The sequence below is a fragment of the Quercus lobata genome, chromosome 12 (genome assembly GCF_001633185.2).
Source record: "Quercus lobata isolate SW786 chromosome 12, ValleyOak3.0 Primary Assembly, whole genome shotgun sequence".
NCBI classification, from domain to species: Eukaryota; Viridiplantae; Streptophyta; class Magnoliopsida; order Fagales; family Fagaceae; genus Quercus; species Quercus lobata.
This window is the reverse complement of record NC_044915.1, coordinates 30,929,447-30,943,766: the sequence shown is the minus strand read 5'-3', so window position 1 is coordinate 30,943,766 and position 14,320 is coordinate 30,929,447. Positions and strand designations below refer to the sequence as shown.

The window sequence follows — 14,320 nt, the reverse complement described above, 5'->3', positions numbered from 1 at the left end:
CCTTAGGCCCATTTTCTCATTAAAGGCATCTATACTCCCAAAAATCCTAAACATGTTTGGTGCATATTGGGTAGAAGCTAGCCTATGAGCCCTAAGATAGTCTCTAGTGATACTACCCATGGGGATTTTCCCTCTATGAAAGTGATCATTGGGATTACCACTTCTCCCTCTTGCCTCTCTTCAAACCACTGCCCTTCCTTACAATACCTCATACCTACTCCAAGAGGGATCCTATACTGGGCCCTAAAGTTCTCCATTCCCTCCTCGGAGTCTACCAAACTCTTGAATCTACTCATTTTTGGAAAGGTAGGGAGAAACTAAAAAGATTGAGCAAAGAAAGTGGAGACAACGAGGAAATAATGCAAAGAGAATAAGAGTGTATAGAAAAATAAAGAGTAAAAGTTCAAGAAGACTTACAGAAAGAATAAAGGTGTTCTTAGACAGGCCTTTGGTATTTGTAAAGGATCAGGTGAGTTGGAAAAAGTGTGCAGGTTCAAGGTATATGCGCTAGAATGGAATGAATGCTCAAGTGAGATGAGAAGTTGATTTGAGAGGTATTTATATCAAGGAGGAAGCTAGGAGTGGGAAAATTCTTGTTTGGTACCCAACAAAAACATCAGCCGTTGGATTTGCATCATGCCATAGAACATGGGGAACAGGAAGTAGTAAGAATTTAATGAAGGTGCGTCTTGAATGCCAAAGCGCTAGGAGTGTGCCTTGAGCAATTAAAAAGGCATCTTCATTGGCAGAAGTGGGATGTAGAGAGCACAGGGCAACTACAGTGACGTCGAAATCCTCATTTCTTCCCAAGGATCCAGAAAAAAGAATCTCAAGGGGCTATTGTAGGGGCATTGGGCCCCGAAGCTCATTATTTATATATATATATATATATATATATATAATGGACCTAAGACCCAAGCCTAGGATTGAAGGCATCCAAGGAGGGAAACGTTGTCAAAAGAGGCCATGTTAACAAACGGAGAAGTCAATTTTGATCATAACTGCCCAGAGGATTGTGCCGAGGATGAGAGCCTCCTCGGCTAACCAAGGCTGAGGTCCATAGAGGTGGTTTGCCGTCCGAGAGAACATCTCTGGAACACTCTGTTGATACGGATAAGCACTATGGGAACACAGGACAGGGAGATGCCCTAAAATATCTAAGGGGAAAGCTGCTACCACCGCATTGAATGCTCTGTAGCTAACTTTCTAACTGTATTAATGTGGAGAAAACCCCTGAACAGTGTTGTATTGGCTACCCTAATGCACAGAGAGATTGAAAGGGTGTCTGATGGGACAAGCACTTAAGTGGTGGCTTGGATGATCAACAAGTGAAGGGCCAAGATTGTCGAAAGAGAACTATATAATAGAAGAGACTCTTCATGAATAGGAGATCGAGAAATCAAGAGAGAAACACTGTAGCAATCAGGAACCAACTTTGTAAACAAACTTGTGAGAAACATATAAGAACTGACTTCCTCGGACATTGCCGAGGACGATTTTCTGTGAATCAATCCAATCTACTTTATTGTTCTTGTCAATTGAGTTCACTCTGTTTATTATCCAACTCATTTTAATCCAGTTTTCTAACCCACTCTCTATAAATTCATTGTTTTAGGCTTTTTGGGTCTAGACCCATCAATCGTTTGGGTTAGAGATTCAAATCTGGTCCTTACAGAAACGATTTCATAAATTAGAGATTTTAATTACCAAAATTAAAAACAGTTAACCTAATATGAAATCAATAGTATAAACTTTAGGCCTTTATAAATAATTTTTGAAAAGCCCATTTTCGAACCTAACGTGATTCAAAAAGCCCATTTTCCATAGTCCAAAATCCATAGTGTCTCTACTTGGGTTACTTGTTTTGGAAAACAGGTTAACGGATAAAAATGATATTTTTTGACGAAATGGTATTGTGTGTGGGAGATTGGAGAAACTTCAAAACGGTGCGGTTGATAGAGAGCCTAAAGTACAGAGGGAAGAAAACGCAACAAGTAGTTCAGGAATAATAAAAGCGGAAAAGGAAAAAGCCGGCTTCTGAAATTAATTTAACCCTAGAAAGAACTATGTAAAGCTAACCCAAACTTAACCACGATCTCTGACCCGTGGTAAAAATGATTTAGGCGGGAAAACCCCAAAACTATACACACTCACACACAACTCCTCCAACGCTCTCTCTCTCAATCTTCCAGTCTCTCTCTAAAACTTTTTTGTTTTCTCTCTCATAAGAAACCATGAACGGCGGTCGCCGGACCAGGGCCGCGGCGGCGAGCGAGGTCGCCGTGGAAGAAAAGCGGCCAGTGGTGGTGAAAGAAGGAAGCGCAGAGGAACCAATGGTGGTTCTGGACGAGTCTCATTTGGAATCGGAGGTTGCGAAGCTACGTGGACGTTGGGAACTAGCCTCCGTTCTCAACTTCCTCGGCGTAAGATCATCTTCGTTTCTGATTTTGAGAGAGAGAGAGAGAGAGAGATATTTTAGTTTGATAATGTGGTCATGGTTATGTAATCAGGACTTTGTTTTAGTGATTTTTGTTTGTTTGTTGATATTTTGGTAGGTTTTTGAGCCTGTGATTGGGAGTGGTTTGAGGCTCTCGGCGGAAGAGATTGAGATGGGTTTGATTAAGCCAAACAGTTCACTCGCTCAGCTTCACATTGCGCTTTTGAAGGTTTTTACTCGTATCTATATTTATTCTCACAATGTTTGTGCGTGTTATCCATTTCTTCAGTTTCACTGCTAGAAAAAAAATCATGGATCTATGTGTAGTTGAAATTGTTGGCATCTTTAGTATTGCTTATTGCTAGTGTAAATGAACCTTCTCATTGTTTGTTTGTTTGTTTGATATTGCTCATTTCTTCAGTTTCACTGCTAGAAAAAAAATCATGGATCTATGTGTAGTTGAAATTGTTGGCATCTTTAGTATTGCTTATTGCTTATTGCTAGTGTAAATGAACCTTCTCATTGTTTGTTTGTTTGATATTGCTCATTTCTCTGTCAATTTCATAAGATGAAGCGGACTCAAGCCACACCTTATATGCGTCCTAAATCAGGACATGTGTCCGGTGTGGCTTGTACTGTGTGGAACAGAACACAAACCATGTCCCCTTTTGTGTGTGTGTAAAGAGTTGGTGTGATCAGGAAATTTGCGGAAGTTGAAAGTCATAGTATTATTAAGGCGTTTCCTTAGTAAGGTATTGGCAGGAACTGATATAGCCAATGCCTTAAAATATCTATTAGATGTTCTATTTTCTGATGATTCTTGCTCATTTTAGAACATTATGTAAATTGGTTAATTGCATAGTTGGTGAATGATGGAGACGGCAGTTATTTGTTGACACTTTCTTTATTGGGATATATTAAGTATTTGTGTTATTGGATATCCTGATAGACAAGGCAGTAGCTTGTACATTATACTCTTTGTTTCTTTTTCTTTTTGTGGGTAGTGTAGTTTGCACTGTGCTTTGTGTGTAATGAAGCTCCATTATATTACTGTGTATCTCTACTGGATTCCAGATACAAAGACAATGTTTCAGAAGCTTGATTGTGTGTGCATTCAAGTTTTACTTTTTGATGGTATTGGACTACATACAAACTTTCATATCTTCTGGTTGCTGAATATGGTGCCTTATATTGATGTTGTCAGATTGAGTACGGTATTTTTCTCAATGGTATATGTTGTTTAATTCTTCTTATTTTCTTTTTAATCGTTATAGGAAAAAGTAAAAAAATGGGATAATTTATGAAATTCCTTACAGGTTTATTTTCAGTTCTAGCCTTGAAGATTTTACTTCTAAATATATAAAAATGATAAGCAGTAGTGAAGTGAGCTCAAATGTCTTGAAAACCCAAAATAGAGCGGTTTTGCTTTCAAGTTCTCAAATTCTATTGCAAGCTTACAAGCTTCTCAATTATTTTTCAAGAGTTCTATAAATTGTCCTTCCCTTTATTGTTGTGTATATGACCTGAATTTTTTCCAGGGAATACCACCTGTAAGTAAAAAATTGAACAGTAGCAAAGTGAGCTCAAATGTCTTGAAAACCCAAAATAGAGCGGTTTTGCTTTCAAGTTCTCAAATTCTATTGCAAGCTTACAAGTTTCTCAATTATTTTTCAAGAGTTCTATAAATTGTCCTTCCCTTTATTGTTGTGTATATGACCTGAATTTTTTCCAGGGAATACCACCTGTAAGTAAAAAATTGAACAGTTCTGATGCTTGGGTGGCTGAACTTTGTAAGAAACTTGATACTTGGTGGCCATGGGTAAGTCGTTTAGGCAAGCCGACCTTGTTGTGTACTCTTTTTACCCATTTATAAATAGGAAGATTTTACAATTTTGACATTAATTTGCCTTTTACTGCAGGTAGCTGAAGGGGAGACTCCATTGGTGGCAGCTAAAGGGTATTAGTCATGTATTACTTGTTTTTAATTTGACCATTTTTTATTTATTTGATGTTATGTTAAGGTCGTAGTGCTGTTTTATGCTGTTTCTTTCACAGAGAGGAGATAATACCCAGATACAAACAGCTTGATTCAACTAATCGTTTACTCATTTTGAAGGCACTTTGTGAACTCCGGGCTCATGTAATATATCCTGGCTTTTCCTCCTTAAGTAATTTCTTTTTTAATTATTTAGGATTGTTTGGCATGCTTTCTACCTAGAGATCCTTTTAACTGCTTGTTTTGTTTGTATATGAGTGTTTCTCTCTCCTTAGGGAGATGTTCAAACTAATAATACGCTGGAGGGAGTTTTATAACCCATTCCTTTTGTTCACAGCAAGATGATACAGTTTCTTATATAAATGATGCTTTAAAACAAGGAAATGAAGTATCTTCTTTCCGCAAAGATAAGATAGGAGGAGATGGAAATGGGACTTCCTATTGGTAAGTTTGAATGTGTTATGAATGTTATCAATTAGTAGCATGATCACTGTTGATTATTCTTATTATGTTCATGCTAGGTATGATGGAAACAAAACTATTGGCTATAGATTGTACAGGGAACTGAATATATATCCATCAAAGAGAAACTCTAAGGGTAAAGGCTGTTTAACTCCATCAGCTATCAACTTTCAATGGGAAACTCTTGCAACCAATCTTGAGGAATTTCGCAAAGTTGTGGTAAGGTTGAATTTTCTTGTTTGTTCTGGACTAGGAACTCTAGTTCACTGTCTATTTCTGGCAATGGCAGGATGAACTCTCAGGTAGCGATGTTGTTGCAGAAGTTGATGTTTGTAAGATAATTGAAACTGATGCCATTCCTATTCTTGAGAAGCTTCAAAAGGTAAAGTTTATTTTAACAGTTTTAAGCTTCTGTAGTGATTCATTGTTCATATTGATTAGAAATAATATTATCTTTGGTCGTTAAAGAACAAAGAAAGGGCACTGAAACAAAAGCAACGGAAAGCATTGCTCCTGAATAGTTTTGCGAATCCTTATGGGGCTGGAATTACTCGCACTTGTCGCACTCGTAGGCCTATCAACTACACATTTGGTACGTTGTAAAGTTTGTATTTGTAGCTTGTATTATCTGGTCGTGTAGCATAGATCCAGAGGGAACCTCACAAACTATTTTTTCGGTGAATAAATCTACTAACCAACTTATAAACCTGGTTATTATCAGTTATTTTGTGCAAATTCGATTGCATTTAATAACAGGAACTTTGTGTAAAATGTTTAAGGCCTCCTGTAAACTGGACCATATATAGTGAAGGTACAACATCATGAACAAAATTTTTATATGGACCAAATGGCTGGTGAAATAATTTGGCTGATTTTGTGCATTAATTTAATCTCTTCTTCTTCACTTTTTTCTGGGTTGGAGTTCTGCTTTTAACTCTTTTCACTGTTCTAATTTATTAGAGCATTGTAATTCGAGAGATTAAATGTACTGCTACTCAATGACACCACCGGTGTACCTGGCTATTCTCTTTTTTTGATTAATAGACTTTCATTACTTATCCAAAAAAAAATCTATGAATTTAGGTAAGTATTAGGGTTGGCTTTGAAACATATGTGTTTAAAGAATTTGCTCTCTTAACCTAAAACAATTTGTGTTAGATATCTTCAAATATTGATATATCACCAATGGCATTGAGTTTATTCTGAAAGTATGCTTGTGCCATCCTTTATATATTTTGGTGAGGCTGGAGGTGGGAATTGCTCATTACTCCATAATTGGTTTTAGTAAACTTGAACCATCCTTGAATATTGTTTTATCTCAACTGAGCTGAGTCCGATAACTTTGTTCCTTGCTTCATTTATGTCAGTACCAGATGATCTGTTGACCTTAAATTACCTATCAAAGAAACCTCTTGAATAAAGGTAGCATGAATTCTTTGTTTTGAAACTCAGCTTTAATAAAGTGGCTTCCTACGAGTCACTGTAGAGAGATTAAAAAAGATCCACTCTCAATTAGGAATTTTCATAGACATATGGCTGCCTACTTTAAATCCAACAGGTAACTTGCTTGACCCTTTTATTGAAGTGTTGCTACATCAGTTTGCCACCATCTTAGAGATGTTCTCTTTTTGCCTCAATAATATATTATCTCTGTTATATCACTTTCTTCTTGAGATCATTAAGTCCAAGAAATGAGTGAAATCTATCCTTGGAACTTAATCCATGTAGGTACTGAATCATAAAATTATATCAGTGTTTCTCACCATGTTCTGTCCTTGATATATATATTTTCAAATGTGCACTGTTTAACTCTTCTTTTTTAAATTAAACTTCTTTTATGTTAACAAACTGCTTTCAATTTTGGAAATAACGTGCAGATGATTATGACCGGGCCATTGATGAGGCCATTCAACTAACAAAGTAAGAGAGATGCAAACTTACTGCTTTTATCTTTATAGATTAATAGATTAATTTACCATGCTATTTCCATTGCTCATGGATCGAGTTTGACGTAATGAGGTAGTTTTAGCAACACTATTCTTTTGGTTCAAAAAATATTTTGTAATCAGCAAGCAACTGGGATGTTTTAGTTAATTTTTTTATGAAAGGAAGGTTGCTAGATTTTCTTAAAGGTTAAATATGATCATTCTAAGATTGCAGTGAAGTTTCCACAATCCCTTCTGTATGTGCACAAGAAATTGGATAATATGTTGAAAATAGATACTATCTATATTAACTGACATTTAAGGCTGTGTTTGGTTCATGTAAAATATTTTCCGGAAAATAAATATTTTCCGGAAATGCTATTTTCGGGAAAGGAAAATATTTTCAAGTGTTTGGTTGCATTCCAAAAAATGCTTTGGAAAATATTTTCTAGTGTTTGGTTGTTTTGCTGAAAATGCTCTAGAAAACCCATTTTTATCTTGTTTCTCACATTTTCTTAAGATCCAAACAAATATTATTACATAGAATCAAAATATATAAACAACACAAGAAACAAAAATCAAAACAAAAACATCATTTATTCACAAACTCAGTGAGAGGGGGAAGAAAGAGCGAGAGATTGAGGGAAAGAGAGAATCGGAGTGGATGGAGGCGGCGGTGGTCAGAGCGGGTGGGTTTGGGGGTGGAGTGGAGTGGGCTGGTGGTTGGTGGCGGCCAGATCGGCGATCGGTGGCGGCGGCTAGTGCGTTGGAGCTCCTGGTGGAGCACGGCTTGCGGTCGGTTGTCAAGATCGGAGCTCGTCAGTGCATGGCTGGCGATCGGAGAAGTGGATTGGTGATGAGGGAGGGGTGGGCTGAGATCTGGGTGGACCGGTGTTTGTGGGTCTTGGGTGTTTGGCCGGCGTGTTATCTGGGCAGTGGGCCGGCGTGATCGGAGCTTGGTTGGGCTGGCCGGAGCTTGGCTGAGGTTAGGCGTGATCTGGGTTTTGTGGGTGTGCTCGTGCTCGAGCTCTCTCTCTCTCTCTGCGCGTGAGTCCGGAAATGGTTTGAAGTGAATTTTGACTGAAACCAATTTCCGGGTCAAAGCCATTAAAACACACGGTCAACTGAAAATATTTTCCGGAAAATTTATTTTCTATGCGCAACCAAACATCCGCATTTACGGAAAATCATTTTTGGAAGTGATTTGAAGTCAAAACAAACACAGCCTAAGTAACTACTTTTTTCATAACTTCCCAAAAGTATATTGTCGGAAAACATATTCTGAATATTTTGCTGTCTGCTGGACAACCTGCTTATGGTAGTTATCATGTCTGTTGTGACTGCATTGCTCATTGAATTGGGTTGACTGATGTACATAAATGTGACTGATATTGTTCTGCCCATGGATAAATTCACCTTTCACTTTATTATTTAGGGAAATGTTTATGTGGAAGTCATTTTTGTTATGCAAAGACTAAGCAGAATATAGGTAAAGGTATATGCATGCTTCTCCAAGACATCACATTAACACGAAATCATTTAATTGGGATGGTAATCTGCTTTAGTTTGCTTTCCCTTGCATCTTGGATTGCTTTCCTCCACGAAAGGAAGGTGAGGAAAAAATAAAAAGCCATTTCCCGTAGAGGAAGATGACTTCCCCCAAATCGAAGATTGTTATCTTTTATAATGTTAGATACTGTAGCACTTATATTACACTTGATGTAATATGCTATTGCTACTTTTGTCGTGCTCCATTACCTCTTCTGCTTCATATAATATGCTATCTTAGACTTAACATGTTTATTAATAGAACCATTTTCTACTAATTCAGCTTGCACATTTCATATTATTTGAAGGAATTGTTTTTTGTGATTGTGACTTCAATTCCTGTCTCAGAAAGGGGAAAACTACTGCTGAAAGGAAGGCTAGTCGACATGAAAGCAATGGCATCGACTCTAATGGGGGCCAAGAAAAGGATACAGACTCAAAGGATAGTTCTGGTAAAAAAAGTGACTCCATGGATAATGACGCTGAAAGTGACAGGCTTCAAGAATTTAATTCTGATAATGAAAATGAGGATGCTGATTATTCTGGGAATGAGGATGCTGATTATCGTGGCAAGGATGATGATATTAATGATGGTAGTGACCTAGGAAATTATGAAGCAGATGAGAATGCTGTAGTGAAAACTAAAAGCTTGGGTGCAAAGAATAGGTTGAGACAAAGACCCACTCACAATTCTGCCCTTAACTCTGTTGTGGTACCTGATTCAGAAGATTCAGATGATGAAAACGTACCAGAAAGTACAAACAAAGAGATATCAAGAGATGAAAGTTCTTCCCCAGGTACTACTGCAGAAGAGGCCAGTGACAGCTAAAATGATTTTTGGAAATGTGAAACCTAACATTCAAGTGAGTGCACAGGCTAAAATGTTTTTCCATGAATTTTGTATGCAGACGAAATTTTGAAACACTAACGTCTTCTAAAAGTGTCATGGAAATTTATTCTCACTATATTGTATCTTGGAAACAGAACTTGTATTCTTGTCTCGTTTCCATGAACTCTGTTTATCTAAATAGCTGAAAGGTGGTTGTCTTGTACAAGGTTTTAGTTAGGAGAATGGAGATTCAACTTGACTATCCATCCAACTTATGCATTATTGTCTTCTATTTATTATGGCCTCGGGGTTTGCAGTGAAAAAGAGACAAGAAACCCACGCAGTGCTTATAAATTAGTGGATTTGGTCTGTAGCTCTAACCTTGCCTCAGAACCATTCTTAAGTATCTATGTTTGAGGTATTTTTCACCATTCATGTGTCTTCCGTGCATCTACTTTAGTGTAACAAATACATAAGGTAGAATGATATGGTACCATGCGCTTAATTTCACTTGTGCTTTTGCTATGCCTTTATCATTGCAATTAGCTTGAACTGTAATAAAGACAAGAACAAAAGCATGATATTCAACTTCAAGAACTCCATTACAACAAGAAGTTACATAAAAATCAGATGAAAGTTTGTGTTACCCTCAACCAGTAATCATGGTTCCAGCTCCTTCATCAGTGAGAATCTCCAAAAGCAAAGAATGGGGCAGCCTCCCATCGATAATACTCGCCGTCTTACACCCTTGTGCAAGCGTCCTCACACAACAATTCACCTTAGGAATCATCCCACCACCCACCTTCCCATTCTCAATCATCTTCTTCACCTCCCTAATATTAATCTCCTTTACCAAACTACTTGGATCCTCTCGGTCCTCCAAAATCCCCGGCACGTCAGTCAACAAAATCAGCTTCTCCGCCCCCAATGCCGCCGCCAACTCCCCCGCCACCGTGTCTGCATTTATATTATAAGGCTGCCCCGACTCGTCGGCAGCCACTGACGTCACTACCGGAATATGCCCATTCTCGATATGCGGCCTCAGAACGGTAGGGTCGACCCGGGCGACCTCGCCGACGAACCCCAATTGCGCGGAATTGGAACTCGGCCGAGCCGTGAGAAGCTGCCCATCCATTCCAGAGAGGCCGACGGCAATGGCGCCGGCTTTGTTGATCAAAGAGACTAAATGTTTGTTGACTTTACCGACTAAGACCATGGAGACGATCTCCATGGTTTGAGAATCGGTGACACGGAGGCCGTCACGGAAGACTGCCTCGATGTTGAGGCGTTTGAGCCAGAGGTTGATCTCGGGGCCGCCGCCGTGGACGAGGACGGGGCGGAGGCCGACGCAGGCGAGGAGGACGAGGTCGTTGACGACGGAGGCTTGGAGAGCTTGGGATTTCATGGCGGCGCCGCCGTACTTGACGACGATGGTCTTGCCCCGGAATTTCTGGATGAAGGGTAGCGATTCAGAGAGAACGTCGACTCGGAACTGACCCGGTTTGGGCGAGAGTGAGTTTGATTCATTGGCGGAGTTTATGATGGAGAGAGAGCGTGGTTTTGGAGAGTGGGAAAATGGGTAGGCGGTGATGCGGGTTTTGGTGTTTGGGGTTTTAGAAGAGAACAAGGGAGGTGAATAGTGGTTTATTAGGGATTTTGAAGTCAACATTTTTGTGAGTGACTATGACGGCAGAAAAAGACCAGGGTATAAGAGTGAAGATTTAAGACAGAGTAGCTGAAAAATAAATTATGCAGAGACCAGGAGGGTATTAATATTAGTGTTGGGTGATTATAAAAAAAAAAAAAAATTAGTGTTGGGTGCTACTGCTAATTGCTAAAGCCAAAAAGTACCAAAGTATCGTATTCCTTTTCTTTCGCATATATACTGAGCTTCGGAGTTTAGACGCAGACCTTTTTATAGCGCAAAAATTCTCCTTTGATCTTCTGCTATTACTCTTTTGGCCAAATAGTCGTATATGTGTCAGAAGTCAGAACTCATGACAATTGTGTGACAGGATTCAAGAGATCAAAAGCAATTGGTCACTTGTGGGCTGTAAATTTTGGTTTAGGCATCTACAGCATATGGTCAATGAAAAACGGTGGGCAATATCATTGACTTATTATATATATATATATATATATATATCCGAAATAAAAACGTAAGCCATAATCATAGATTAGAACTTGTAATTCTCTGGCTCAACTCAGGAATATATGTGATGAGCAGTGGGTAATCTAACTTAAAAAAGTGTAAGTCATATTCTAGAAAAATCACTGTTAACCCCATTGTGAGACATATTTGTATATATATTAAATCTTAGAATTGGCCGTGTATGGCTTTCAAGTTGTCGATTGTGGGTCCCTAGAACAAGTGAATATTGCCATCATGTTTTTCAAGTTGTCCATTGTGGGTCCCTAGAACAAGTGAACATTGCCATCATGTTTTCTTTCAGATTTGTATGTATCAAGTCCATGAACAAAGTCATATTAGATTTGGCCCATGGTTTTCTTTGGGGTTATATATTAAATCCTAGGTTTGCCCATAGTGTGTTGTTTAGAACAAAGTTATGGTTATAGAGCTTGATTCATATTTAAGGTTTTAATTTTGATTAGGACATATATTAAATCCTAAAGTATTGGTTGTTGGCTCTGAGTTTTGACAAATTCAAGGAAACATATTTTTGGGTAGAGATGCTTTGCATTAGTGTTATCATTTAGTTCAGCAAAGTATAATCTTTGTGAGTCAATTTGTATGATTCAATAAGATTTATATTTTGTGGAGGATATTAAGTATTTGTTAATACCTGTTTTCGCGACACATTTTCTACAAGCCCGATTCAACCAAGCTCGACTTTCCTATGAACTCGATTCATGTATTATATTTTATTTATTCTTTTAAGCATGGCCCAAACTCATGTGACAATATGGGAGAAATTGAGGAAGTGTGGTTTGGAGGGTATGGGTCAGTTCCTTTCGGACCTTTTGCATGAGCTTATACCCATGCGTGCTACCAAGTGGGCAAAGGACACTGGTAGCACCTCAGACTCATGGAGGAGGTCTTGTATCCAAAATTTCCACCCCAAAATAGCTTTTATGCTCTAGGTGACTGTGGCCTAAATTTTATGCCCTAACCCACTTTTACCTTTAAAACATAGTTGGCTCCCATTGGCCAACTCCATCTACTAGGTCTCACTTAGGTGAGCCTTTCAATGGTCTGAAATGTCTGACCAAAGGCAACCAATTAGAGTAAACCCCCTTTATTTGCAAAATTATGTAAAAAGCTTACCAAACTCTTCCCTAAACAAAAGCAACCCAAGCCAAAACACCAAATTGGTATCATAGGGGATAAAAGTCTCTTCCACTGCTCAAAAACCAGTAAAGAGCAACACCCCAAACTCTATATAAAACTCTCTCTTCAGCTCATAAAAGGGGAGACCACGTTCTACCTAAAGACCTGAAACTTTAGAGCAAAAGCCCATTCAGCCAGTCAACAATCTCACAATTCCGAAGCTTGGGGGTGGAAATATGGGTACAGGGGAACCTTCCCTCTCTTCCTCACGACCTCCCTCAATTTCCTCTTCTGTGTGACTGTGGGTCGAAGTTTCAGACCCGTTAAACCACGTTTTCCTTATAGAGCTGAAACTTGAGAGCAAAAACCCACTTAGCCAAGAGACATTCTCACAATTCTGAATCTTAGATGTGGAAATATGGGTACAGGGGAACCTTCCCTCTCTTTCTCATGACCTTCCTCAATTTATTCTTCTGTGTGACTGTGGGTCGAAGTTTCAGACCTGTTATGTTTTTATACTTTTTCTGCACTTTCATTATTAGCATTTTGATTTTCTCTTGTCAAAGCACCATTAGCCTTTTGTTCATTATACATTTGGAATTTTGGGCTTGATTCTCCACAAATAAACACTTCTAAAGACCCAAGGGGAGATTTGGGCCATTCTCGCATTTTCGGCCCTTGTCACAAAAACGTCCCCGACAGTAATTTCCATGATTGACTATAGGTCGTATTTAAGAGTATTTTGAGACTATTTTGGAGGGTGTTTTAGCTGAACTTTTAGAGTGATTCAAGTGCAGTAAGTAATTATGCCTAATATGCACAAATTTTATCATTTAGGTTCTTAGATGTCAAAAGTTTTCAAAAGTCATATTTTTAAGCTTATGTTTTCTAAAGTTTATTGAAAACATTTTTACATCATTGAAAGAGAAACTTAAAATTTTAAATAACGTTTTGAATGTCCGAATCTCATTTAAAGGATGATTTCTAAACTAAACTCTTTTCATAAAATAATTGAGTTTCAATGTAAGTTTTCTAAAATGGTTCTTGTTCTTTAAGTTTGTTTAAAATCAAGTGATTTCAAAGTCATATTCTTATTTTCCAAATGGAACTTGAGACGTTTTCTTTTAGCAAATTGGGTTTTCAAACTTACTCAAGAATTGTAAAAATATTTTTATAAATTCTTCAGTTCTTATTCATTCCTTAAGAGAGTCAAGCATCCCTTGATTTATGTTTCAATTCGATAATGTGATCTTCGATATGTCTCTTTATTTGGAATAATTGTTAATATTATGAAAATTATTCTATTTTGTATAAACTTTGTTTTTGTGATGTGTGACTCAAAATAAGTGTTTTAGAATTGATCAGGTATAAGTGTAAGCCCGCTCACAGGGTTGTATGTGAGAATAAGTGTTGATCCCTCACCAACAGGGGTTAGATGTTGGTATTCACTCACATGATTGTATGTGAGAATATGTGATATGTGTATATATGACACTGTGCTCTGATCAATTATATATATATATATATATATATGTGTGTGTGTGTGTGTGTGTGTGTGTGTGTGTGTGTGTTTTCGAATTATTTTTATGATGTGATTACATATGTATTAAGTGATTCATTATATGATTTGGAATAATTATATTTGATATCATTGAGCGAGTTTATGAAAAATCAAAATACTCGTACTTTGCTTGACTCTATACTGTTGTGTATTGTGTATAATTGCTTACTAGATGTGTGGCTCACTCCATCAATTACAATTTTTAGATTAAAGTTAAGTTGGAGAACAGAACTTTGGGATTACTTCGTAAGATGAAAGGTAGAGTGTGGAAGT

The 14,320-nt window shown here is 37.9% G+C and overlaps 2 protein-coding genes across 2 annotated transcripts; one reads left to right on the top strand and one right to left on the bottom strand.

The window, feature by feature from the left end:
* The first annotated feature begins 1,980 nt into the window (after positions 1 to 1,980).
* Positions 1,981 to 9,468, top strand: LOC115971500 (DDT domain-containing protein DDR4). The gene is made up of 11 exons (XM_031091460.1): positions 1,981 to 2,423; positions 2,556 to 2,666; positions 4,170 to 4,256; positions 4,357 to 4,394; positions 4,493 to 4,577; positions 4,771 to 4,877; positions 4,955 to 5,114; positions 5,185 to 5,277; positions 5,364 to 5,487; positions 6,773 to 6,815; positions 8,717 to 9,468. The coding sequence occupies exons 1-11, from the start codon at positions 2,235 to 2,237 to the stop codon at positions 9,195 to 9,197; spliced, it is 1,518 nt and encodes a 505-aa protein (XP_030947320.1). The 5' UTR covers positions 1,981 to 2,234; the 3' UTR covers positions 9,198 to 9,468.
* A 230-nt stretch (positions 9,469 to 9,698) lies between these two features.
* On the bottom strand, positions 9,699 to 11,088 carry LOC115971501 (acetylglutamate kinase, chloroplastic). Its single transcript, XM_031091462.1, has one exon. The coding sequence runs from the start codon at positions 10,864 to 10,866 to the stop codon at positions 9,847 to 9,849; it is 1,020 nt and encodes a 339-aa protein (XP_030947322.1). The 5' UTR covers positions 10,867 to 11,088; the 3' UTR covers positions 9,699 to 9,846.
* Between the last annotated feature and the right edge of the window lie 3,232 nt (positions 11,089 to 14,320).